The sequence below is a fragment of the Pistacia vera genome, unplaced genomic scaffold (genome assembly GCF_008641045.1).
Source record: "Pistacia vera cultivar Batoury unplaced genomic scaffold, PisVer_v2 Contig31, whole genome shotgun sequence".
In the NCBI taxonomy this organism is placed as follows: domain Eukaryota; kingdom Viridiplantae; phylum Streptophyta; class Magnoliopsida; order Sapindales; family Anacardiaceae; genus Pistacia; species Pistacia vera.
In genome coordinates this window covers 666,663-692,305 of record NW_022196124.1, presented here as the reverse complement: position 1 = coordinate 692,305, position 25,643 = coordinate 666,663, and the positions used below count along the sequence as shown (strand labels likewise).

Genomic DNA, 25,643 nt, shown 5'->3' with positions numbered 1-25,643 from the left:
CACACACACACACACACACACACACACACACACACACACATATATATATATATTAAGGTTTGTAAAGTGAGTGACTAAACGTTTAATTTTGATCTGCACGTTACAAATTTCAAGATATCCATATTAGAAAATGACTAATATATAAATTCAAGAAACCATATGGGAAACAGATTTCTTAGGGTGCATTTGGTACATTATTTCTACCCATATTCTCAATCCTATTCCTAAAATATTGTTTGGTACATTATTTGAGAAATATTAGTATATATTTTTTAATATTTTAGACCCCTTAAGTTTATTAATTTCATAAATACCCCCAGAAAAAAGTTTAAAAATTAACAAAAACACCCCCACACACCCATACTTGCCAGATTTCGGCAACCACCATCAGTGGTAGCCAGAACCTGTCACAACGATGAATTAAAGACTAGAACTGGCCGGTAATTCACCGATCTGACCTTTTCTAGCAAAATCCATAGTGGATCTGGTCGGAAAAGGACAGATCTGGCCGTCAGCGATGGCCAAAGAAATGGTCATCATTGACCGACAACAACGGCCATATCTTTGGCGGTCGCTGACGGCTAGATCTAGACTTTTGCCGTCGTCAACGGCCAGATCTGGCCATAGATTTGGTTTTTTCGGCCAGATCAATGCCCTACCCGCCAGATCCGACCGGTTTGCATCGTAACGCCATTTTCTGGTCAGATTCCGGTAGTGGTTGCCGAAATCTGGCACTATAGTGGGTGGGGGTGTTTTTGTCATTTTACATAATTTTTATATATTGGGGTGTTTAGTTAAATTAGCAAACCTAGGGGGTTTTTTCATAAATTTTTAAATTTTGCCTCATAATACTCCCCTATTCAACTACCCAATATTATTCTTAAAATCCTATCCAAAATAATAAAACAAACAGACTTTTTTATTTACCACGGAGAAATGAAAACATACTTTAACTTTACCAAAGGCTACCATGGAATCAACCACAAATAGATTATTGTGCTTTTCAAATAAAAGTAATATATAAAAAGAAAAAAAAATTACTTTTGAATAATTTAATTTGTTTCCAAATTGGTTGGGTTCACCATTTCATGAAACCATTGCTTTTGAAGGGTCTCGAATCTTCAGAGAAAACTATACCATANAGGGTTATCTTTTTTTGTTACAATTTTATCCCTTATTAATAAAAATTTTGGACAATAATATCCCTATTTTAAAACAAATTTACATTAATATCCTATTTCAATTTTACCCTTGTTTAATTAAAATTTTGTACAATAATGCCCTTATATTTAAAATAATTTACAGACCACCACTGCCACCACCACCACAGCCACCCAGCCACCACCGTCGACAGCAGGTCAACCACCACGGACCACCGCCGGAAAATTGCCGGAGTCCCCAAAAACACTGGAAATTCTGTGAGAGGCTCCGGGAGGCTTCGATATGGCCGTTTTTGGCCATATTGATGGCCGAAAACGGCCATATCGGGCCAGCTCTGGCCGTTAACGGCCAGATCCCTCGATCTGGCTGGAAATGGTCAGAATAGATCTGGCCATTTCTGGCTAGATCTGGCCCGATATGGCCGTTTTCGGCCATCAATATGGCCAAAAACGGCCATATCGAAGCCTCCCGGAGCCTCTCATAGAATTTCCAGTGTTTTTAGGGGCTCCGGCGATTTTCCAACGGTTGTTCGCGGTGGCGGCAGGCGGCGGCAGGAGGTGGGGGTGATTTCGTCATGAATTAAAGTTTTTTTATAAGCGGGGGTGTTTTAGCTAAATCTGAAATATTGGGGGTTAAAAAAATTATTCAAAAATTAATAATAAAAATATGTTATCCATGTCAAATTCATCTCTATAATGACCAAAAAATTTACCCAATTCCAAGATTTTTTTTGTAAAAATATATTATAGGGAGATGGGAGTCATCCCAATGGATATTTACTAATAAAAGATCTTGTAATAAGCAACATTTTTATTTTTTCAATCCCTCATTTCTAGTTTTTTATAAGTATAAACTGAGAATCTTGATCCAGATACCAAATACTACTACTATATATATTTTCTATACATTTTGTTGTTCAAAGTAATTAAGAAATTGCATAATTGCACCTCTCTCCTCTTTTTTGGTGATCAGGATGTCTGTGTTAGCTTGCACACGTACACCGCAACTAATCTATAGGCCCTGAAGTTAATGACTAGATAATCTCTCAGTGATCACCTCTATAAGGCTTGTGGGGACTCAAACTCAGATGTCATAAAACATATTTTTACTCTTTTACCATCAAAGTCATTTAGTATGATACCCTCTCTCTCTCTCTCTCTCTCACACACACACACAAACATGCACAAAGTCGGAGTGGACTTAATCTTCGTAATGATAATGGAGTGAAAGAGCAATGAAATGTGTATATTAAAGAAACTGAGATTGAGAAAGACAAAGACAGATGGATGATGATGAATCATGTTTCATTTAACTAAATGTTTCTTTAAATTTACGAGTTTCAAATAATACAAGTAGTACTCTTAAGTCTTCCTGCAATGTCCCACCCACACCCTCTACTCTAAAGTAGCTACCTAAATCTTTTGAGTAATACTAGCCTTTTCCCCTTTCTTATTTCTTTCTCTTACTCACTATGTGGTAGGTGCGTGTAAGAAGAGAGAGAAGGGAGTAGAGAGAGATTAATATGAGTGAGAAAGAGAAAGAGTAAGAAGGGAAAGTATGACTAGCATTATTCAAATCTTTTTCTCCTCTCACAATTTCAACCAAACTTCTTTTCTTTTTCTCTTGAGCTTTGGATTCTCTCTAAGTCAACCTCTTTGCTTCTACTTAAATAGCAAACACAAATCTTACACTTCTCTTACAACATACAGACAAAAGAGAGTACCAAACCAAACCCTTACATAATTAAACTGCTCCTTCTCTCTCTTTCTCTTTAATTTGGTCAATGGAGAGTGAGGATGTTGCCTCAATTCCTTCAACACCAGCTACACCTGGCACTCTCTGGTGCTCCTCTCTTTGGTGGGCTCAAAGAGAGAGAGGTGCCTTGGAATTGGAAGGAAATCACTTCTTAGAAGTCCATGCAAGTGTTTTAGTGTTGAAGAATGGACCATGGAAGAAGGAGACTCCCTCCTCTCTTGCTCAATCTCGTTACCTGCTCCCCCTCCTGTCTCTCTTGCAAGAAAGGTATAATATAAAGCATCGAATTGAGTCTTAAATGAAACAGATATATCGAAGATTTTATCTCATTATTATGATATCAGTCTTTTAGCTCAACATTTGGGTGTATTAATTTCAGGTAGAGCAGAATTCATAGGCACTTTATACTCATGTTTGCTGGGACGCCACAGCCATTGTGAACCAAAAAACACAAGGGTGGAAACCCTACTCGGCTGCGCCGGCTCCACCGGTCTCGCCGTCATGGTCATCTATTTCCATCGGCCACATTTCCGGACCCATCTCAACCCGGGTGTCACCGTCGCCTTCGCTGCCTTAAAACACTTCCCATGGAAAAACGTAAGCACATATATAAATTATATTACTTCAGTTTCATATATAAAATGTCCGAAGACCTAAATAGTTTTAATTCGTTGTCAATGATTGCAGGTACCGTGTATATCGGAGCACAAGTAGCGGCATCAGTATGTGCATCATTTGCACTGAAAGGGATATTTCATCCCTTCATGGGAGGGGGAGTGACAGTGCCTGCAGAAGGATTTGCTTACGGGAAAGCTTTTGCTTTGGAGTTTATTATCAGCTTCAATCTCATGTTTGTCGTCACCGCTGTGGCCACCGACACTCGAGCTGTAAGTGCATGCAGTCTTTACATTTATTAATATTCTAACCCTCTTCTTTCTTTCATTCTTTCTTTATGGCTTTCAAAATCACTTCCCAATCTAGACAATCCTTCCCTGGATAATGCAAGAGACACGAGTCTCTCTCTCTATATAATATTTTTTATATGCAAAACTTAAGAGACAAGATCCAAGAAAGAAAATTGGCATCCCTGCAAGTTTCCGTTTCCAATGATATTAATATATGTGGTACATATTTATTGATCCCAGTGACATTAATTTATCTGAGATGCAACTTGTCAACATCCCCCTAGAACCAAATTTTTTACTGAATTTTGCCTCACCAAACTTTCAAAACTACCTTTTTTACTCTCTCAATAGCCCTCTGACCCTCAAATTAATTGAAATGTTTGACCCTCAAGTTTTTATGACTGGGTTTAGCTAGTAAAATCTCTTATAATTTAGTTGTTAATTAGATGAGAAAATGAAATTAAGAATAATGCGAACAGAATCTTCTAATGTGAAGATGTCTCTGAAACTGTGAGATGCAGGTTGGAGCTGGCAGGAATCGCTGTGGGAGCTACTGTGACTGTAACTACTCTAGCCGGTATGTCAATTCACACTTCATTTTAAGAGACTTTTGTTATTGAATTTTACTACTTCTATCAAAACCTTTTCAAACAATGAAAAACGTTTTTCTTGATAAAAATTGTTTTTAATAAACTATTAAGCGTGTTTTCTGTGGAAAGTCATTTAAGTACTTTTTTACGTCAAAAAGGCTTCTGACACGCCATGTACTAAAGACTTCTTTCGGGACCATTATTTAGATCCAATAAAATGAAATGGTGAAAATTAATGCAATAGTTTATCCAAACTCACGCGGCAAACATACTGTAATGATGGGATGTTTGATCCTTACAAAAGCTAGAACAGACACAAAGTTTGACAAAATAATAGGCAAAAATCTCTGAGAATATAAACACACTTCCAATGCAAAAGGACCAGATATGGGATATATGTAGAGATGAATGACAATCCTTCAATAATCATCTGATTTCTGTATACATCAAAATCAATTATTCAACAAGTCGAGTGAAAATTATTACTATGATCTTAGATCTTTTGAAAACCTCTTTTCTTCTGTTACTTCGCGACCTTCGACGGGCGGTTCAATGAATCCGGTAAGAACACTGGGTCCAGCCATTGCGCAAACAATTACAAGGCCATATGGTCTACTTATGCTCCCATCCTTGGAGCGCGTTGTGGTGCAGGAACTATTCTGCAGTGAAACTGCCAGAGAAAGACGATGAAACTCATGAAAGGCCTACAACAACGAGCTTCAGAAGTGACCAAGAGAGCATCCCAATCGTACAAAAATAATCAAAGAACTCAGTCTGAACAAATTGCAAATGATCAAGTAGTTGACAATATGGAGACAGCTGCTCAGTGATTCCGGTGGTACATAGAAAAAGAGGGAAAAAAAACAAAAAAAAAAAAAAAAAAGAATAAGTTTGAAGCCTGTAACATCATATGTATTATAACAAGTTAGACTTTAAGAATGGGTTGTGTATTGAGTTTCTGTTTATAAAGTATATATTTGATTTTGATGACAAGCTATGGTTGTCAAAAAGAAAGTAGATTTTAGCCTCTGTTGTTTAGTTTCCTCATTTTTGCTTCTCATGTTGGTTATATTATAAAGGATTGAGATGTAATTCCCATTTCATATTTCCTACCCACTCCTATAAATCTTGATCTCATATTGACAAGTAATATAATCTAAAGATTATTTATAGCAAAAATGCCTCTCGAATCTGGACTACATTGACCATCTTTACTGCTTTGGCCCTACAGATTTTTTCTGTCAAATTATCACAACACATACTACATGTCATACCCATAATAACATAGGATTTCATCTTCCGGAATTCCAAGTCATCAAAGATGCAAATCATCATTAATGCAACATAGCCTCTTTGGCAACAAGCTGATGCATAAACACAATTATTAACAGCACACAGAATTAAAATAAAAAATCAAGAAATAAACATCAATTCATTCTATATGAAATAATGATACTTAAAAACTACGTCAAAGAGGAAGCATCTTCGTAACTTTAGTACTAAGATCTTAAAAATATCATCTCATGTATAATAAGAAATCCATTTATAGTGAACCAAAATTTTATGAAGAAATGTATAATGAAGTCCAGATGAAGTGCCATCACACGCTTTTAACCAACAGTAAACAACAAAATAAAAAAATAAAACCAGATTATGGAATTGAGATATTAAAGGACTACCGAAATGGATACTCAATTAGGTTTTTATCTCTGTAATAACAATAAGCTTTTTTGTTCTTTCTTTCCTCTCCTGCTTCTCTCAATGTTCTCTTCTCTTCTCTGCCTTAGTATCCCATACCCATTACCTCTCCTCCAGACTATAAATTTGTGCCAATTGAGTGGTTTGCTTCTAGTTTTTCTTCCTGCATTTATATACCTCTCATCCATGAATGGTTTTCCGATTAATTTTGTAGATAAACAAAAGCAAATGCTGGGCAATAAACAATTAATTTATCGAGGGAATTGCTATACATATCTAGTGAAACTTTATTAGAATTACTACTAACTAATATGTTGCTAGCAAGTCAGCTGCCATGCCTGCATTAGTTGCATATATATCTGTCTCATATACACACACAAATAGCTGGACTAATGACAGAGTGAACAAATCTCTTATCTTCATACTGTAGTGAAGGCAATGAGTACGGCAGAACTGAGGGGTAAAGACAGATCATGATTCATGTACAAGTAATTAAAAGTCCCTTTAATTTACAAGTTTCAAGTACAAGTCATAGCTATCTTAATCTTTTCCCATCTCATAGTTTCAATCACCAAATTCTCTATCTTTTCTCATTGGATTCTCCAAGTCGATTTCTTTTCAGGTACTATAAATATTAAAGACAAATCTCATTACCCTCCTACCATAGACAATGAGAGTGTCAAAACTCATCAAGTATCCTCACGCTTTTACATTTTCTTTTTATTTCACTGTTTTGGAGTAACAACAGAGAACGAGGATGTTCCATCACTTATCCAAATACCTAACCAATGACTTAAACAATAATCAGGATTTTAATAAATATCTCATTCAACAGATATCACACATGCACAGATGATATGAAAATTTCTATGTAAAGCAAAATTCAGTGATTCAACAAATAGAGGAAAGTCAAGTATAGCTGATTAAGATGATCTCTAAATACCTCTTTTCTTGTGGTACTGCATAGCCAAGACAGGTGGTTCATTGAAACCGGAAATAACACTGGGCCCACCCATTGCGCCAAACAATCACAAGGCCATGCAGTCTACCAAATTGCCCACATTCCTGGAGTTATGTGTGGCACAGGAACTATTTGCCATCAAACTGACGGAGAAAGACGATGAAACTCGTTAAAAGCCTTTAACTGAGAGCTTCAGAGGGTGATTAATTACATCGTTCCAAGTGCTACATAAATATCCAAGAACTCGGTCAGAACAAAATGCAAATGGTCGAATAGCTGACAACGAAGAGCTGCTCAATGATTCCTGTGGTACATAGACACAGTAGTCAACCAAAAAAGAAAAATTTAGGGGCAGTTTGGTTCGTTTAAGTGCATTACTGGGGTAATGTTCATCTTATTTACTTGATTACCACGTTTGGTTGTCAAGTAATATAAGATCCCAGTAATCTTCAAATCCCAATAGTGGTTACTATTGAATATAAAGGTAATCTGATTACCTCCATTTTCTTAGGTTTTCTGAGATTACATTGAATAATTTAATTTGTTTCCAAATTGGTTGGGTTCACCATTTCATGAAACCATTGCTTTTGAAGGGTCTCGAATCTTCAGAGAAAACTATACCATATTTATTAATTTGATAAATTAATCAATCAACTACCATGTGAACACTAAACAAAAATTAGTGGGTGATTTTGTTAATAAAAGTGCATATTAATTGGTCATTATCAAAGATTCTCGGATCCACATCTTGATTCTTCTTTTCTTTTTATGAATAATTTTTTAACGTGATATTATGAAACCATTCTATCATAATCATACATGTATTAATTAAGGATAACAAGGGGCCAAATTAAATGATTAAGCTTAGCCACTTTAAATTACAGTCGCACATTAATAAAAAAGAATATATAAAGAAAGAAAAAGGGGAAAAAAATAGAGGAGGGAATTGATCTGATAATCTCCACCTACCAAATGGAATAAAATGTTTTGAACTTTTAAGGATACGTAAAATACAAAAAATAGATGCAAAAATTAATTGATTATGATAAAAAGAAGTTCTTGAATTAATTAATAAACAAATATATAACTAAGCACTTTTGAAAAGCCACTTTCTTTATTCAATTCTTTTGTGTGAAGGAACCTACTGTAACATCTACATTAGCTGTGGTGGAAATTAATACTAATTAAGCCTTTTCGGTCAAAGATTTCTTTGCTGAATTATAATATGAAATATATTTGTATCACCTAATTACAATTATTAATTACTCCATTATGGATATTTGCCTTCCTTAAAGCAGTCAATTTTAAAATCTACTTATATTATGCACTATTTAATTAGTGTTGTGTGGTAAACTATGTTCCGAAAACCGGACCGGACTATGACCCCTTCAAGGGTCCGATTTCCGGTTTGACTGGTTGGATCGGTCGGTTGGACTGTATTCTGTAAAATTATTGTTAATCCCTGAAGGTTTGAAATTCATCAAAAACACCCCTATAATACTCCCTTAAGGTTTGAAATCTATCTAAAACACCCCTGTCGTGCGAAGAAACTGGTGAGTGGTGGCAGCTGCGACGATCGACGGCCAATTGAAGTTGGAATCATGGGGCTTTTGATGCATAGGTTCTGGCGAATCTGATGGTGGTGCTAGGGAGTTCATTGGCGCTGGAACTCGCTGGAATCAACAAAAGTAGCCCGACGGTCGCGTGAAATTTAGACGGCGAGCGACGAAGGCTGGACAACGGTGACTGGAAATGGTTGGGTTTTTTCGTGGAGAAGTCGTCACTTCGAATGGTGGTGTTTTCACTGTCGAACAATGCCGGAATCCGACGGGATTGAGCGGTGATTGGACTGCGACTCGACAGTATTCCGGCGGTCCAACCGCGGCTCAATCCAATTTAACTGAAAATTGCGGTTTTCATGAGATACCAGACCAGAAATACCGTCGGTTCCTGGTTGAACTGGTCTGACCGGACGGTCCGGTGCAATTCTTAGAACATTGGTGGTAAATCCATCATGCATGGATTCACGCCATATGTCCCAACGATGCACTGTCACCAGGTTGCATGTCACTTCATTAGATGACTAATTCACTTGTAAGTTTACCAAATGTTACTTCACTGGTAAGCATCAACTTGTGTCAGACCATGTGTCACCTCATGAAATAACCAAGCATCAACTTGTGTCGACCATGTGTCACCTCATGAAATGGTTATTTCATGCACAAGACCACCCTAGGCTATGTGTCATCTTCATAAGGGTTATTTCACCGGTAAGTCCACCGAGACAAAAATATATAAAGGGGTTTCTCACCCTAGTAAAAGGATCTTTTATAAACACTATTTTCTAGCTAAAAAAACTGCCTCATCTTTTCTTAGAATTGAAGTCGCTTGTACTTGCAAAATATACAAAAATAAAATAAAATAAAATAATAGTGGACGTAAGATATGCATCTTGCATCCGAACCACTTTAAAAAAATTTGTTCTTTGTATTTATTCCTCATTTTAATATTAGTCAAACACTAGAATACTGGTTTATTAAAAACCCTTGCATAGATTTTCTCACGAGATTTACGTACTTCTCATTAGTGCAAAAAATTGCATCAACAATTAGATTAATAGTGTACAGTATTAATCATTTGCTAATTGTATATGTGTAAATATTTTATTATTATGCATTCCATTTAAAACATTTCTATGAAAAAACATTTTTAAAATGTATCCAACAACGATACACAGAAAGAGATGTATACATGGATTCATATTCAGAGATACAGCAAATTAAATTAAGTAGAAGCAATCACTTTACCAGCCAATGTAAATTCTGGGTAAGAGAGGATAATAAAAAGGCAAGCAAAGCTGCTGCTAAAACCTTATCAAATGTGAAATAATAAACCTTTCTGATGTTTGCACTTCCAAGGAAATTCTCCATTTATATAATTAAAGGACCTTCTTTCTTACTCACAATCACTTATCCACACACATTTTTAGGCCTGCTAGTTAACATTTAATAGAATGTTATATCCAGTGTCAAATTCATCATCTATAATGACCAAAAAATTTACCCAATTCCAAGATTTTTTTTGTAAAAATATATTATAGGGAGATGGGAGTCATCCCAATTGGATATTTACTAATAAAAGGATCTTGTAATAAGCAACATTTTTATTTTTTCAATCCCTCATTTCTAGTTTTTTATAAGTAATAAACTGAGAATCTTGATCCAGATACCAAATACTACATACTATATATATTTCTTATACATTTTGTTGTTCAAGAAATTAATTAAGAAATTGCATAATTGCACCTCTCTCTCTCTTTTTTGGTGATCAGGGATGTCTGTGTTAGCTTGCACACGTACACCGCAACTAATCTATTAGGGCCCTGAAGTTAATGACTAGATAAATCTCTCAGTGATCACCTCTATTAAGGCTTGTGGGGACTCAAACTCAGATGTCATAAAACATATTTTTACTCTTTTACCATCAAAGTCATTTAGTATGATTACCCTCTCTCTCTCTCTCTCTCTCACACACACACACACAAACATGCACAAAGTCTGAGTGGACTTAATCTTCAGTTAATGATAATGGAGTGAAAGAAGGCAATGAAATGTGTATATTAAAGAGAACTGAGATTTGAGAAAGACAAAGACAGATGGATGATGATGAATCATGTTTCATTTAACTAAAATGTTTCTTTAAATTTACGAGTTTCAAATAATACAAGTAGTACTCTTAAGTCTTCCTGCAATGTCCCACCCACACCCTCTACTTCTAAAGTAGCTACCTAAATCTTTTGAGTAATACTAGCCTTATTCCCCTTTCTTATTTCTTTCTCTTACTCACTTATGTGGTAGGTGCGTGTAAGAAGAGAGAGAAGGGAGTAAGGAGAGAGATTAATATGAGTGAGAAAGAGAAAAGAGTAAGAAGGGAAAGTATGACTAGCATTATTCAAATCTTTTTCTCCTCTCACAATTTCAACCACTAACTTCTTTTTCTTTTTCTCTTTGAGCTCTTGGGATTCTCTCTAAGTCAACCTCTTTGCTTCTACTATAAATAGCAAACACAAATCTTACACTTCTCTTACAACATACAGACAAAAGAGAGTACCAAACCAAACCCTTATCATAATTAAACTGCTCCTTCTCTCTCTTTCTCTTTTAATTTGGTGCAATGGAGAGTGAGGATGTTGCCTCAATTCCTTCAACACCAGCTACACCTGGCACTCCTGGTGCTCCTCTCTTTGGTGGGCTCAAAGGAGAGAGAGGTGGCCTTGGAATTGGAAGGAAATCACTTCTTAGAAGTCCATGCAAGTGTTTTAGTGTTGAAGAATGGACCATGGAAGAAGGGAGACTCCCTTCAGTCTCTTGCTCAATCTCGTTACCTGCTCCCCCTCCTGTCTCTCTTGCAAGAAAGGTATAATATAAAGCATCGAATTGAGTCTTAAATGAAACAGATATATCGAGAATTTTATCTCATTATTATGATATCAGTCTTTTAGCTCAACATTTTGGTGTATTAATTTCAGGTAGGAGCAGAATTCATAGGCACATTTATACTCATGTTTGCTGGGACTGCCACAGCCATTGTGAACCAAAAAACACAAGGGGTGGAAACCCTACTCGGCTGCGCCGGCTCCACCGGTCTCGCCGTCATGGTCATCATATTATCCATCGGCCACATTTCCGGAGCCCATCTCAACCCCGGTGTCACCGTGGCCTTCGCTGCCTTAAAACACTTCCCATGGAAAAACGTAAGCACATATATAAATTATATTACTTCAGGTTTCATATATAAAAATGTCCGAAGACCTAAATTAGTTTTAATTCGTTGTCAATGATTGCAGGTACCGGTGTATATCGGAGCACAAGTAGCGGCATCAGTATGTGCATCATTTGCACTGAAAGGGATATTTCATCCCTTCATGGGAGGGGGAGTGACAGTGCCTGCAGAAGGATTTGCTTACGGGAAAGCTTTTGCTTTGGAGTTTATTATCAGCTTCAATCTCATGTTTGTCGTCACCGCTGTGGCCACCGACACTCGAGCTGTAAGTGCATGCATGTCTTTCAATTTATTAATATTCTAACCCTCTTCTTTCTTTCATTCTTTCTTTAATGGCTTTCAAAATCACTTCCCAATCTAGACAATCCTTCCCTGGATAATGCAAGAGACACGAGTCTCTCTCTCTATATATAATTTTTTATATGCAAAACTTAAGAGACAAGATCCAAGAAAAGAAAATTGGCATCCCTGCAAGTTTCCTTTTCCAATGATATTAATAATATGTGGTACATATTTAATTGATCCCAGTGACATTAATTTATCTGAGATGCAACTTGTCAACATCTCCCTAGAACCAAATTTTTTACTGAATTTTGCCTCACCAAACTTTCAAAAATACCTTTTTTACTCTCTCAATAGCCCTCTGACCCTCAAATTAATTGAAATTGTTTGACCCTCAAGTTTTTATGACTGGGTTTAGCTAGTAAAATCTCTTATAATTTAGTTGTTAATTAGATGAGATAATGATTTTGATGAAATTAAGAATAATGTGAACAGAATCTTCTAATGTGAAGATGTCTCTGAAACTGTGAGAATGCAGGTGGGGGAGCTGGCAGGAATCGCGGTGGGAGCTACTGTGACTGTTAACATACTCATAGCCGGGTATGTCAATTCACACTTCAGTTTAAGAAACTTTTGTTATTGAGAATTTTACTACTTCTATCAAAACCTTTTCAAACAATGAAAAACGTTTCTCTTGATTATAAAATTGTTTTTAAATAAAGTATTAAGCAAGTGTTTTCTGTGGAAAGTCATTTAAGTACTTTTTTACGTCAAAAAGGCTTCTGACACCGCCATTGACTTAAAGACTTCTTTCGGGACCATTATTTAGATCCAATGAATGAAAACGGTGAAAATTAATGCAATAGTTTATCCAAACTCACGCGGCAAACATACTGTAACTGATGGGGATGTTTGATCCTTACAAAAGCTAGAACAGACAACAAAGTTTGACAAAATAATGGGCAAAAATCATCTGAGAATATAAAAGCACACTTTCAATGCAAAAGGACCAAGATATGGGATATATGTTAGAGATGAATTGACAATCCTTCAATAAATCATCTGATTTAATGGATATCATATCACACACCCACAGCAGAAATTTTCAGCTTCTGTATACATCAAAATTCAATGATTCAACAAGTCGAGTGAAAATTATTACTATGATCTTTTGAAAACTCTTTTCTTCTGTTATGTTGCAGACCTTCGACTGGCGGTTCAATGAATCCGGTAAGAACACTGGGTCCAGCCATTGCGGCAAACAATTACAAGGCCATATGGGTCTACTTAACAGCTCCCATCCTTGGAGCGCTGTGTGGTGCAGGAAGCTATTCTGCAGTTAAACTGCCAGAGAAAGACGATGAAACTCATGAAAGGCCTACAACAACGAGCTTCAGAAGGTGACAAGAACAGCGTCCCAAGTCGTACAAAAATAATCAAAGAACTCAGTCTGAACAAATTGCAAGTGATATAGTAGTTGACAATGGAGACAACCGCTCAATGATTCCGGTGGTACATAGAAAAATAGGGAAAAACACAAAGAAAAGAATAAGTTTGAAGCCTGCATCAATCATATGTATTATAGTCAAGTTAGAGACTTTAAGAATGGGTCGAGTATTGAGTTTCTGTTTATAAAGTATATATTTGATTTTGATGACAAGTTATGGTTGTCAAAAAAAAAAAAATTTGGGATTTTTAGCCTTTGTTGTTTAGTTTCCTCATTTTTGCTTCCCATGTTGGTTATGGGTAAAGGATTGAGATGTAATATCCCATTTCATATTTCCTACCCAACTCCTATAAATCTTGATCTCATATTGACAAGTAATATAATCTAAAGATTATTTATAGCAACAAATGCCTCTCGAATCTAGACTACATTGACCATCTTTAACTGCTTTGGCCCTACAGAATTTTTCTGTTCAAATTATCACAACACATACTTACATGTCATACCCATAATAACATAGGATTTCATCTTCCGGTATTCCAAGTCATTAAAGATGCACATCATTGTTAATGCAACATAGCCTCTTTGGCAAAGAGCCGATGCATAAACACAATTATTAACAGCACTCAAGAATTAAAATAAAAAATCAAAGAAATAAACATCATTTCATTCTATGTGAAATCATGATACTTAAAAACTATGTCAAAGAAGGAAGCATCTTCGTAACTTTAAGTACTAAGATTAATTAGAAAATATCATCTCATGTATCATAAGAAATCCAATTTATAGTGAACCAAAATTTTATGGAAGAAATGTATAATGAAGTCCAGATGAAGTGCAGCTTTTAACCAATCACTATAAACAACAAAAATTAAAAAATAAAACCAGATAATGGAATTGAGATATTAAAGGACTACCTGAAATGGATACTTCAATTAGGTTTTTATCATCTGTAATAACAATAAGCTTTTTTGTTCTTTCTTTCCTCTCCTGCTTCTCTCAATGTTCTCTTCTCTTCTCTGCCTTAGTATCCCATACCCATTACCTCTTCCTCCAGACTCATTAAATTTGTGCCATTATTGAGTGGTTTGCTTCTAGTTTTTCCTTCCTGCATTTATATACCTCTCATCCATGAATGGTTTTCCGATTAATTTTGTAGATAAACAAAAGCAAAATGCTGGGCAATAAACAATTAATTTATCGAGGGAGATTGCTATACATATCTAGTGAAACTTTATTAGAATTACTACTAACTAATATGTTGCTAGCAAGTCAGCTGCCATGCCTGCATTAGTTGCATATATAGCTCTGTCTCATATACACACACAAATAGCTAGGACTAATGTGACAGAGTGAACAAATCTCTTATCTTCATACTTTAGTGAAGGCAATGAGTACGGCAGAACTGAGGGGTAAAGACAGATTATGATTCATGTACAAGTAATTAAAAAGTCTCTTTAATTTACAAGTTTCAAGTACAAGTCTATAGCTATCTTAATCTTTTCCCATCTCATAGTTTCAATCACCAATTTCTCTATCTTTTTTCTCATTGGATTCTCCAAGTCGATTTCTTTTCTGGTACTATAAATATTAAAGACAAAATCTCATTACCCTCCTACCATAGAGACAATGAGAGTGTCAAAACTCATCAAGTATCCTCACGCTTTTACATTTTCTTTTTATTTCACTGTTTTGGAGTAACAACAGAGAACGAGGATGTTCCATCATTTATCCAAATACCTAACCAATGACTTAAACAAATAATCAGGATTTTAATCAATAATCTCAGTCAACAGATATCACACATGCACAGATGATATGAAAATTTCTATGTAAAGCAAAATTCAGTGATTCAACAAATAGAGGAAAAGTCAAGTATAGCTGAAGGTTAAAATGATCTCTAAATACCTCTTTTCTTGTGGTACTGCATAGCCAGGGACAGGTGGTTCATTGAAACCGGAAATAACACTGGGCCCACCCATTGCTCCAAACAATCACAAGGCCACGCAGGTCTACAAAATTGCCCACATTCCTGGAGTTATGTGTGGCACAGGAAACTATTTTGCCATCAAACTGACGGAGAAAGACGATGAAACTCGTTAAAAGCCTTTAACTGAGAGCTTCAGAGGGTGATTAATTAACATCGTTCCAAGTGCTACATAAATAATCCAAGAACTCGGTCAGAACAAAATGCAAATGGTCGAATAGCTGACAAGACGAAGAGAACTGCTCAATGATTCCTGTGGTACATAGACACAGTAGTCAACCAAAAAAGAAACATTTAGGGGCAGTTTGGTTCGGGGTTAAGTGGCATTACTGGGGTAATGTCATCTTATATTACTTGATTACCACGTTTGGTTGTCAAGTAATATAAGATACCAGTAATCTTCAAATACCAATAGTGGTTACTATTGGTAATATAGAGCGTATCTGATACCTCCATTTTCTTAGGTTTTCTGAGATTACCAGGGTTATCTTTTTTTGTTACAATTTTATCCTTATTAATAAAATTTTGGACAATAATATCCTATTTTAAAACAAATTTACATTAATATCCTATTTCAATTTTACCTTGTTTAATTAAAATTTGTACAATAATGCCCTAATTTAAAATAATTTACAGACCACCACTGCCACACCACCACAGCCACCAGCCACCAGTCGACAGCAGGTCAACCACCACGGACCACCGCGGAAAATTGCCGGAGTCCCCAAAAACACTGGAAATTCTGTGAGAGGCTCCGGGAGGCTTCGATATGGCGTTTTTGGCCATATTGATGGCGAAAACGGCCATATCGGGCCAGCTTGGCCGTTAACGGCCAGATCCTCGATTGGCTGGAAATGGTCAGAATAGATCTGGCCATTTCTGGCTAGACTGGCCCGATATGGCCGTTTTCGGCCATCAATATGGCAAAAACGGCCATATCGAAGCCTCCCGGAGCCTCTCATAGAATTTCCAGTGTTTTTAGGGCTCCGGCGATTTTCCAACGGTTGTTCGCGGTGGCGGCAGGCGGCGGCAGGAGGTGGGGGTGATTCGTCATGAATTAAAGTTTTTTATAAGCGGGGGTGTTTTAGCTAAATCTGAAATATTGGGGGTTAAAAAAATTATTCAAAAATTAATAATAAAATAATATTATATTAATATTTAAAAGAGGGTCAATTTAGTAATTTAAATAACATACCCACCAATTTTCCCATAACCAAATATATTAATATAACATACCCACCAACTAACAAAACTATTTTCTTAAAGATTCCCAGTAATCTTCCAAGGTAATTATCTTTCAGTAATTCAATATTCCCAGTAATCTAACATTCCTGGACCAAACGCCCCCCTAAGAATAAATTGAATGCCTGTGTATCAAATACATATTGATAGTCAAGCTAGAGACTTGAAGACTAAGTTATGAGGATTACGTTTGTGTTTATAAAATAAGTAATGGAGTTGGATGGAGAGTTATGGTTGTCTTCACCACAAAAACAAAAAAAAAAAAAATTTTCTTGATTTTTTTTTTTTTTTTTTTTTGGGGGGGGGGGGGGGGGGGGGGGGGGGTGTGGTGGTGGTTATTGCTTCTCATGTTGATTAGGTGCGTAGAGAAGAAGCAAGATTATTCTCTATTTCATATTCCCACCATTCTCATGTTGATTAGGTGCGTAGAGAAGAAGCAAGATCTATTCTCCTATTTCATATTCCCACCCACACTAACAAATTTTATCTCAGATTCGGAAACAGAAAAGGAGACAAAAAAAGATAACAGGACGAAATAAATTCTAAAGTTAAGCAAGGGGAGAAGATTCTGAGTTGAAGCCTCCTCTTCCAGAACATGAAACAAGATATGCTATCAATCTTGATAGTGTATGTTCAGTTGCCCAAAATTTCACAATAAATTTACAAATCGATAAAGTACAGCTTTGAATATAGGCAAGCTCTACACACAAACAGTAAGCATGACAGCAAGCTATATTGTATTGCATTTTGGACAAGCAATTGAGTAACAAATCTAAGCCATTCATGCTTCAGAGCAGGTTTGACCTTTAAGATCAACAATAAGGTTTAAATATACTGAGAACTACTAACATAAATAAGAACAATATCAACAGATTACGTAAGGCTGATAAGATGTCTTCAGTATTTCTTAGAAGCATGCATTTTGTTACTTCGACAACATTTTCATATATGTAAGACATGTTTTAGGAATACTGGAAAAGTTCTAATCATTATATATTCATTTCATATTTCTTGTATCTTTTCACATAATACAACTAAAATAAACACCTCTAGCCCTTTTCATCCTTGTGCCTTAATTCAAAAATACACCTTTTAGCCAAACTCAGAACTAGCCATTGAGCTCACCTAACAATACAATGGAGTTCATGTAACATACCAGTACGATAACTTGGAATTACACACAAAGAACTAAAGACTTTTACTAAACAATAATGCAAATTAAAATATAAAACAATGTAATAAATAGGTTACAAAAATGATGATATAAAGCCAATTTACTTTTCAAAGATGAAAAAAAAAAAAAAAAATAGGGCAAAAATACTGACCTAAACTAAGCTCTGTATCTTCTTCAACTAAATGGATTTTTTCTTTGTTTCTCTGAGTTCCGAATTATGGCTAAAATACAAAATTTCCCACATTTTATCATCGACCAAACAAAGCAAAAAGTGACCCCTCTCATCAATTTGGTGGAAAAAAGTTACTCTAACTCATTCCATTCAACTCTTAATCCCAACAAAAATTGAGGATTCTAAAACTAGCAGCTTTTCTCCATTTTCTACTGTTTTCCCTCAGTTTCTCACCAACAAAACAGACCTTTTCGTCCCTCATCGCAAACCAATCCGACCCCTACAAGGAAAAATAGAAAAAAGTACGACCCCACGAAACTTTCAAGCCAAAACACCACTCAAACAGGCAAAACCCTTCGGGTCTGACTCTTTTCAAAACCGGGTCGACCCGAAAACTTCCTCAGTAAGGAAAGAGCGAACGAGGCGATCAAGACGCCGATAACATCGGCGACAGCATCCTTGAACGAAGCGCCCGCTGAGGGGAAGAGGCCGAGGTGGTCAGCAGCCTCCTTAGCGGCACCGGCCAAAAGGGACAGAATGGATCCGACCCGGATTGAATGGGTCCGGAGGAATGAGTAACGGGTACAGGATGCTAAGGCAGAGAAAATAAGGGTGAGAGAGAAGCAGAAGAGGACGTGGTAGAGCTTGTCTGGAGCTAGCCATGGATCTTGGTCTGCATTTCCACTGTCCATGGCGGCATTTAAGAGAAAAGAGTTTTGTTTGGAGTCAAATGAGAGTTTATATAAGTAATAGGACCTGAATAATTTTCACTTATTTCACAAGCAATTATTGAGCCAAAATTTTTTAGAACCCCTTATAGTCTTAACTCACTATCTATACCCTACTTGTTGTTTAGTTATTGTTTTACATCATTTTGGCATTGGCTACTATACAAATATGTATAGTTGCTTCGCACTGTGCTAAAGAGAAAATGACCGTTGGATTTATCATGCGACCAATTACTGTCAAACGGGTAAACCGGTTTAGGCGTGTTCTTCCCTGGCTTCCAATTAGAGATGCCAACGGGGCGGGGCAAGGTCGGAATTCCCATTCCCCGTCCGTTAACTCATTCCTCATCCCCACCCCAGACTAGGCAGGGATTTTTCCCAGCAATTCGACCCTTCACAGCAGTTCGAGTAAGTTTAATATTATTTTAAATGGGGTCAAAATTGTAAATTTAAACATAAGGACTTTTTTCTTTTTTTGTTAAAAGTTGAGTAGGTTCAATTGAACCTACACTTTTGTATGTGGTTACGTGCCTGCATGCGTGGTCATTGGTTCTGGGACGAAGGTTGAGGATACTACACACCAGCAACCTCGAGTATCCCTGAACCCTAGGGTTTATCAAAGATGAAGCCATGGGAAAAGAATAGTTTTCTTAGCTTTGGGCTTGGGGCTTGATCTCTAATGAGCAAAAAATTAAACTAGGCCATATATAGCCAACGCCGACTCACTCTTGTCTCAGTGTCGTTCTTACCTCTACAAGAACATAATCACCATGTTGAGATACGAAATGGCACTAAAAGCCATCTATTGTACGTGTGCACTCTAATGTCGCTCCATGAAGGCGAGTGTCTTGTGTTAAACGACTAGTAAGTGGGAAACCATTCTAACCTCGTGTAGACTACATTGCCCTCGGGCTTGAAATGTCGATTCGATGGTAATGATTCATTCACATCCTCGAACCTAGGGCTTTGTCACTAAGATGAAGTAGTGCAAAAAGAATGATTATCTTAGCTTTGGGCTTGATTTCTAATGTATATATAGACTAGACCACCTAATGGACATCATATTAACCAAATCGTGATTCCTCGTGCAATAGATGTTTACTTTGGGGAATAAGAGCAATTTCCCAAGCTTGTAAGCATACACTTGCACTAAGACAAAGACATGGCAACAAACATTGCAGTGTACACGAATGCAAGTGTCACTATGTACCGCATACACACTCATTGATCATGTACGAGGAGCATACTCGCTTCGCAACATGACATCGGTTCAAGACTTCTCGAAAGAGTTCAACCAATTTAGCTCGCGAGTATAACATTGAGGGTTAACACAAGGGCAATTAAGTTCATTTGGGGTTTTTTTTTTTTTTTTTTTTTTTCATTCGAAATCTCCAACACTCTCAAACCCATATGTTAGGTCATGTTTGTTGATGAATGTAGTTGTTGGCTTTAACTCCTCACCTCCTGGTCAAACACTCAGCTCAACTGAACCTGTCTCTGATACCATAATAGAATTTGAGGTGAGTCTCACTCCTCACCCAATAAGGTCTTGTTGAATAAAAAGATTACTTCCTCTTATAAACCTGTAAGCTTTGAGTATGTCTAATCAGTGTGAGACTCCAACAGAAACGTTGATACAAACCCGACCATGAGCCCAAGACACCTTCCATCCCTTAAGAGAATAAGAGCATGTCTTCGTGCACACGCACCGACCTCGCTTCATGAAGCAAATAAGACAAATTAACACGATCAGACCGGGTAATTGTACACTCATATTCGTGTAGAATACAAATCAGACAGCCTTTGTTTTGCCTTAGTGCAAGTGTACCCTTAGGGCTTCGAGGAGAACTCATAAGCCACACAACACGCTTGCAGCTATCCATCTCAACATATGAATCTTCATTTGGCTGACTTGGCCCGAACGATTGGCTCATATCCTCAATACAATGATTCCACCTTTGCTTTGGGGTATGAATCCTGCCGCCTCTCTTTGCCTGTGGTAACTTACCCGAAGTTGTACAATGTAGTTCAACTTTCTTGCCTTTTAACTCATTCTTTAGGTTCGGTTTGGGGAGAAGCTTTTGATTGCAATTGGGAGGGGAGGGAAGATCCAGTAGCTGTGTAAATCCATAATGCATAATTAGACAAGGGCTGGTGCATTAAAAAAAGTGAAGGTTTACAATAGATTGTCCCTTCAAAAAATATAAAATAAAAGTAAAAGTTGTAACCGTAAACTGAAATTGTAAAATAATTAAAAGAAATGTTAGTATAAACTAGTAAAGATATCATGAAATATATAAATCCCGCAAATAACGTAAACGTTGTAACCTAATATATGAAACTTATATTAATAAACAAAAGAAAATAAAAGTAAATTTTACATAACAATTATAATGAAAACTGACAAAACACAAAATTTATCGTGAAATATTAACTGCGAGTGCAACATAAAATTTGTAATCTAGAATGTGAAACTTGTAAACTTTTAAAAATTATGGTAAAGTTGTAAGTGAAACATGAAAACCGGATTGTGAAATATTTTGCAACAAGCTTTATGGAGAGATTTGATGTTTTAGTTGTAAAATTTTCAGCACAATATATTTGTTATAATAGTATTGGGACAGTCATTTTCCAATTGCAAGCTATTCCTGGTAAATTACTGCTGGGGTGTATTAAGTGTATCCCACAAGGCATGCAATAGATGCACCACCAATGATTGAATGTGAAGCAACCATGCTACGCTCTATAGAAATTATTGTTTACTTGCTTTTACTATTTAAATTGAGTTAATGACATTACTCTTTTTAAACCACTATGGGGTTGTCTGATGATAAAAGAATAAAGGGGTCCATTATGAGTTTCTGAGTTTAAGTTTTTCCAAACCCTAATAAGGGTGGCCATTGAGGGAATTTACCTTGTATTTTACTTCAAGGTCCTAACTGATTAGTTGAAGTACGGACAAACTAACTCGAACACCCTCAATCACCAAAAAAAAAAAAAAAAAAAAAAAAAAACCGAAAGACATTAATCCTTTTAGGTATAGGTATGATGTAATAATAAAAATTCTTCTAAGGTTTTCAAAATAATAGAAATCCTCTTGCTGTTTATGAATGGATAATAAACCATTAAAATTTACTCTATTATAAATTAGTAAATATTATCAAATTGCTTTTCTACTATTTATTTTTAACACCTAAAACTTAACCTTAAGAGGATTTATGTTATTTCCTAAACCTGATTAATGTCATTAACTCGTTTAAATTTAAAAATATCTTTTAATGCTTTCATTTTCAATTGTAATAAGAAATTAAACCTTGGATATTTGTGATTCAAAAATAATTTTTAAAATCTAAATACAATTCAAAATTTTGAGTTATATCTTGATATTTGAAATTGCCTGAAAACATGTTTGATATAATATTTAAAAATTTACTATATTAATCTGAATGTTGTTATACACAGTATCCAATATTATTTATCCAATGTTGATGTATCATTCTAAAATATAAATGCTGAAAATTTTTAAGTAGTATTAATAACTAAATAAATAGTTGTTATTTACAAGCTAGATTGGAAGTGTATGGTCTTTCTGTAATCCGAAAAGACAAATAAAATCTTGTTCAGCCAAGGAAACAGTATCCAAGTTTAAGTAGTCTAATAAAATTCGAAATCATAATGCGGAAATCCAAGATTTCTTCACTCTTTTTACTTTTTACAAACGAAATCCAAATCTTCCGTACTGTATTCTCTCGATCTCGTTGCAAAAAATCAATCAAGGGACTTTCATGGCACTCGTAATTCAGAACTATTTCAATTTATTGAGTGATGAAGATGGCGACAACGTTGTTCCAGACGTCTCTTCCAGAAAGGCTCCAACTCCATTGGCTGCAGGTGCCAAGAAGAAGAACAAGAACAAGCAACAACCTACAAAGAAGAAAGTGATGACGACTGTTGCTGCTAATGGAGGCTTCGTGAAGACTGAGATTGAGATTGAGACTGAAACTGAGACCACTCTCAGCTTTCAGGATGCTGTTCAGTTCCCCGCCCTCAAGTGAGATGCAGAGAATGCACAAAACTTTATACCAGTCGATAGAGTCTTTATAGATTGTTAAAAGTAATTTGAAAATTTGTTTGTACTAATTTGACAATTTGTTTAAGAAATTTTAAAAATAAAATTTTGACTGTTCACAAGAAAATTGTATAAATAATCCTATAAAACAAGGGGAAAACTTTCGTACAATTAATACATAAATAACCAATTATAATCTTAAGTATTTATGGTTCGTTTGGTACAACTTTTTTAATGTGAAAGATTATAAAAAATTTGTTAGCTGTTTGGTTAGTAAAAAAAAAAAAAAAAAAAAAAATCTTATATTAATTTATCAAAAATGGATTTAATATACAATTCCATCATAAGTGGTAAAATAGTTGATTGAAAATCTTATAAACATTTCTCAAATTCACTCAAATAACCTAAAAAGTTTTAAAAGTATTTATAATTTTAAATTAGCTCTTTCGGCTAATAAATAAATCTAATCAAAACCACCATTGGGTGCTTTGGTGGTAAAATAGTAAAAAGAGATTTTATAAACTCCTAAGTTTGAGTCGCTTCAAGCATTAATAGGGGTGGTCACTTGGACTCTTACTCTAGTGACAGTTCCAGCTTTTTTGCAAAACCAACCCTCACAAGGTAGATTTCAATTCTAAAAATCAGGAACCGATCGGTTCTGGTTTTAGTTTTAGTTCCTATAATACTCGGGGTAGGAACCAGTTTGAAACCGAGATTGAAACGATATATAATTAGACAATGAGGAATCATTTGTAGTCTTTGTGTTGTGATTTGTAGTCTTCATGTTGGGTTTTATTAACAATTTCTCTAGAATGGAGAGGGAATGAAAACGAAAATGAAGAAGAATTGAGGAAGGATTGTTGTATCGATTCTTGAGCAAACGGTCAAACGGTACGTCTGAGTGACCATTGAGGATGTCGAAGTATTTGAGTTATTCGTATAAGAGCAGAAGTGGCATCAAGAGGAGATGTTGTACTATGCTTTGTATTTACATATGATAGTAAAATGGTTAGTAAGATCATGAGTAAGCATAGTATTATTGATACAATATAATATAAAATGTAAAATATAAAAATTAGAAATTAAAATTATTTAATTCAAAAGTGATATGAGTGGGTAAAAGTAAAAAATTAGGAAGTTAGACCTCAATCTTTATATTTAAAATGTTACGTAATTTTAATTATAGGAACAACGTCTGAAAGCTAGAACATTTGTTATTTTTGTAATCAGACTGTAGGGTGAGATGGGGGTGTATTTATAATTTTTAAGGGTTTATTTGTCATTTTTTAAACTAATATGGACTATTAAATTTTTTTCGAGTACCCGGGACCGGAACTGAAACCTGTTTTCCAGGTTCTGGTTTCAACTATTGAGGAATCGGAACAATTTTAGGAACCAATCGGTTCTGGTTCCTTAAAAAAAGAGCGGCCCAGACCCGCACACCCCTAAAAATTACTATCTAATTTATAAATTATAATATCATTTTATTTAATATTTTCTTATGGGAATGTGCGTGAATCTAATATATATAGATTGATTCTCTACAATGATGAAAACCTCAAATTGGTATGATTTTCGCTCCCGGCCACCCACATCAATATACAGTGATATACTAGAGTAATATAATTAAATCTGTTTAAACAATATCATAGAATAGAAATTGACCGGGACCAAGTTTCTATTTTAGAAAAACTAAAACATTTATAAAATCTAATTTAAGGTTGATACATTATAATCTCCCATATAATATATGATTTTTCAATAAAATGTTTTCGAAAATTAAATTTTATCTTCTTAAATACAGTGAAGAAACTATCAAAGTAAAAGAATTAACAATAATATTTATAAATAGATGAAGTAAAATAATTTGTAGAATAACTTTTCTTTTCACTTATATATATATATATGTGTGTGTGTGTGTGTGTGTGTTTTGAGCAAACGACATGTTCTCACCCGAGGTTTACCAAAATCCTAAGTTCATACCCTGGTTGCATTTACGTTAATTACTGATACGACCCCCATTACTCACGTTTACAAAAAGGACATGAAGGCAAATCAGCGGGTGCGCGCAAAAAGGAGTTAGTTATCCACGTGGCAGGAATCATGCTTTGGGTGTGACGTTGGGGAATATAAATTGTGGGATTTCAATTGTAAAAAGAGCTTAAACTTTTGAGTATGGAATTGGGAGGAACTAGCCCCTCGAAGAGCTAGATATCTTTCATTTACTGAACTGGTGTTTCTACATCATTTTATAGTGTAATTTCCATTTCAACCATTCAATCAATATAATATCATTTTCATAGCCATTTACAATCTTCACTTCTGTTTTGAGTTGAACACTGTTGTTGGAGTGCCGAATTACAATTGAGTGGGTTGTGTTGTGTTGAGGATCTAGGTTCTCAACAAATTGGTATCAGAGCCAGGCTTGGGTAATGGTGAATAGAAGAATGGAGGTAAGAATGGAAGGGATCGAGAAGGAGGTGGGAAGTGTTAAGGAAGACATCAGCGGAGTTAAGGAAGATGTCGGTAACATCAAAGAATACCTACAGGAGTTGAGAGAATGGATTAAGTTGAAGGATGAGAAGGAGGGGAGTGTGAATCAAGGGAAAGAGAAGGGAGAGTCATCCGAGGTTCAGGCGAGTCGCGACGATCGCAGCCGGAATTCATCAAAATCAAACGAAAGTTGTGGA

The 25,643-nt window shown here is 35.7% G+C and overlaps 2 protein-coding genes and 1 pseudogene across 5 annotated transcripts; 2 read left to right on the top strand and 1 right to left on the bottom strand.

Annotated features, from left to right (window-relative positions):
- Positions 1–2,944: 2,944 nt before the first annotated feature.
- Positions 2,945–7,243, top strand: LOC116136124 (annotated as a pseudogene).
- LOC116136209 lies at positions 5,159–18,972 on the bottom strand. Of its 4 annotated transcripts, none has more exons than XM_031421920.1 (4): positions 18,136–18,972; positions 15,490–15,821; positions 14,499–14,689; positions 5,159–5,230 (listed from the first exon to the last, which is right to left on the bottom strand). In XM_031421920.1, the coding sequence occupies exon 1, from the start codon at positions 18,846–18,848 to the stop codon at positions 18,495–18,497; it is 354 nt and encodes a 117-aa protein (XP_031277780.1). In that variant the 5' UTR covers positions 18,849–18,972; the 3' UTR covers positions 5,159–5,230; positions 14,499–14,689; positions 15,490–15,821; positions 18,136–18,494. The 4 variants fall into 4 exon arrangements, with proteins under 4 accessions (XP_031277780.1, XP_031277777.1, XP_031277779.1 ...); XM_031421917.1 differs by having other exon boundaries at positions 15,490–15,736; XM_031421919.1 differs by lacking the exon at positions 5,159–5,230 and adding an exon at positions 5,689–5,775 and having other exon boundaries at positions 15,490–15,736.
- On the top strand, positions 11,126–13,538 carry LOC116136208 (aquaporin NIP6-1-like). Its single transcript, XM_031421915.1, has 5 exons — positions 11,126–11,486; positions 11,599–11,823; positions 11,917–12,117; positions 12,673–12,734; positions 13,337–13,538. The coding sequence occupies exons 1-5, from the start codon at positions 11,244–11,246 to the stop codon at positions 13,536–13,538; spliced, it is 933 nt and encodes a 310-aa protein (XP_031277775.1). The 5' UTR covers positions 11,126–11,243.
- Positions 18,973–25,643: the final 6,671 nt, after the last annotated feature.

Bases quoted from the DNA above. Each gene is read 5' to 3' on its own strand.
- LOC116136208 (XM_031421915.1), top strand. From the start codon at position 11,244: ATGGAGAGTGAGGATGTTGCCTCAATTCCTTCAACACCAGCTACACCT. The intron at 11,824-11,916 runs GTAAGCACATAT...CAATGATTGCAG, and splicing joins AACACTTCCCATGGAAAAAC to GTACCGGTGTATATCGGAGC. The intron at 12,735-13,336 runs GTATGTCAATTC...GTTATGTTGCAG, and splicing joins GTTAACATACTCATAGCCGG to ACCTTCGACTGGCGGTTCAA.
- LOC116136209 (XM_031421920.1), bottom strand. From the start codon at position 18,848: ATGGACAGTGGAAATGCAGACCAAGATCCATGGCTAGCTCCAGACAAG.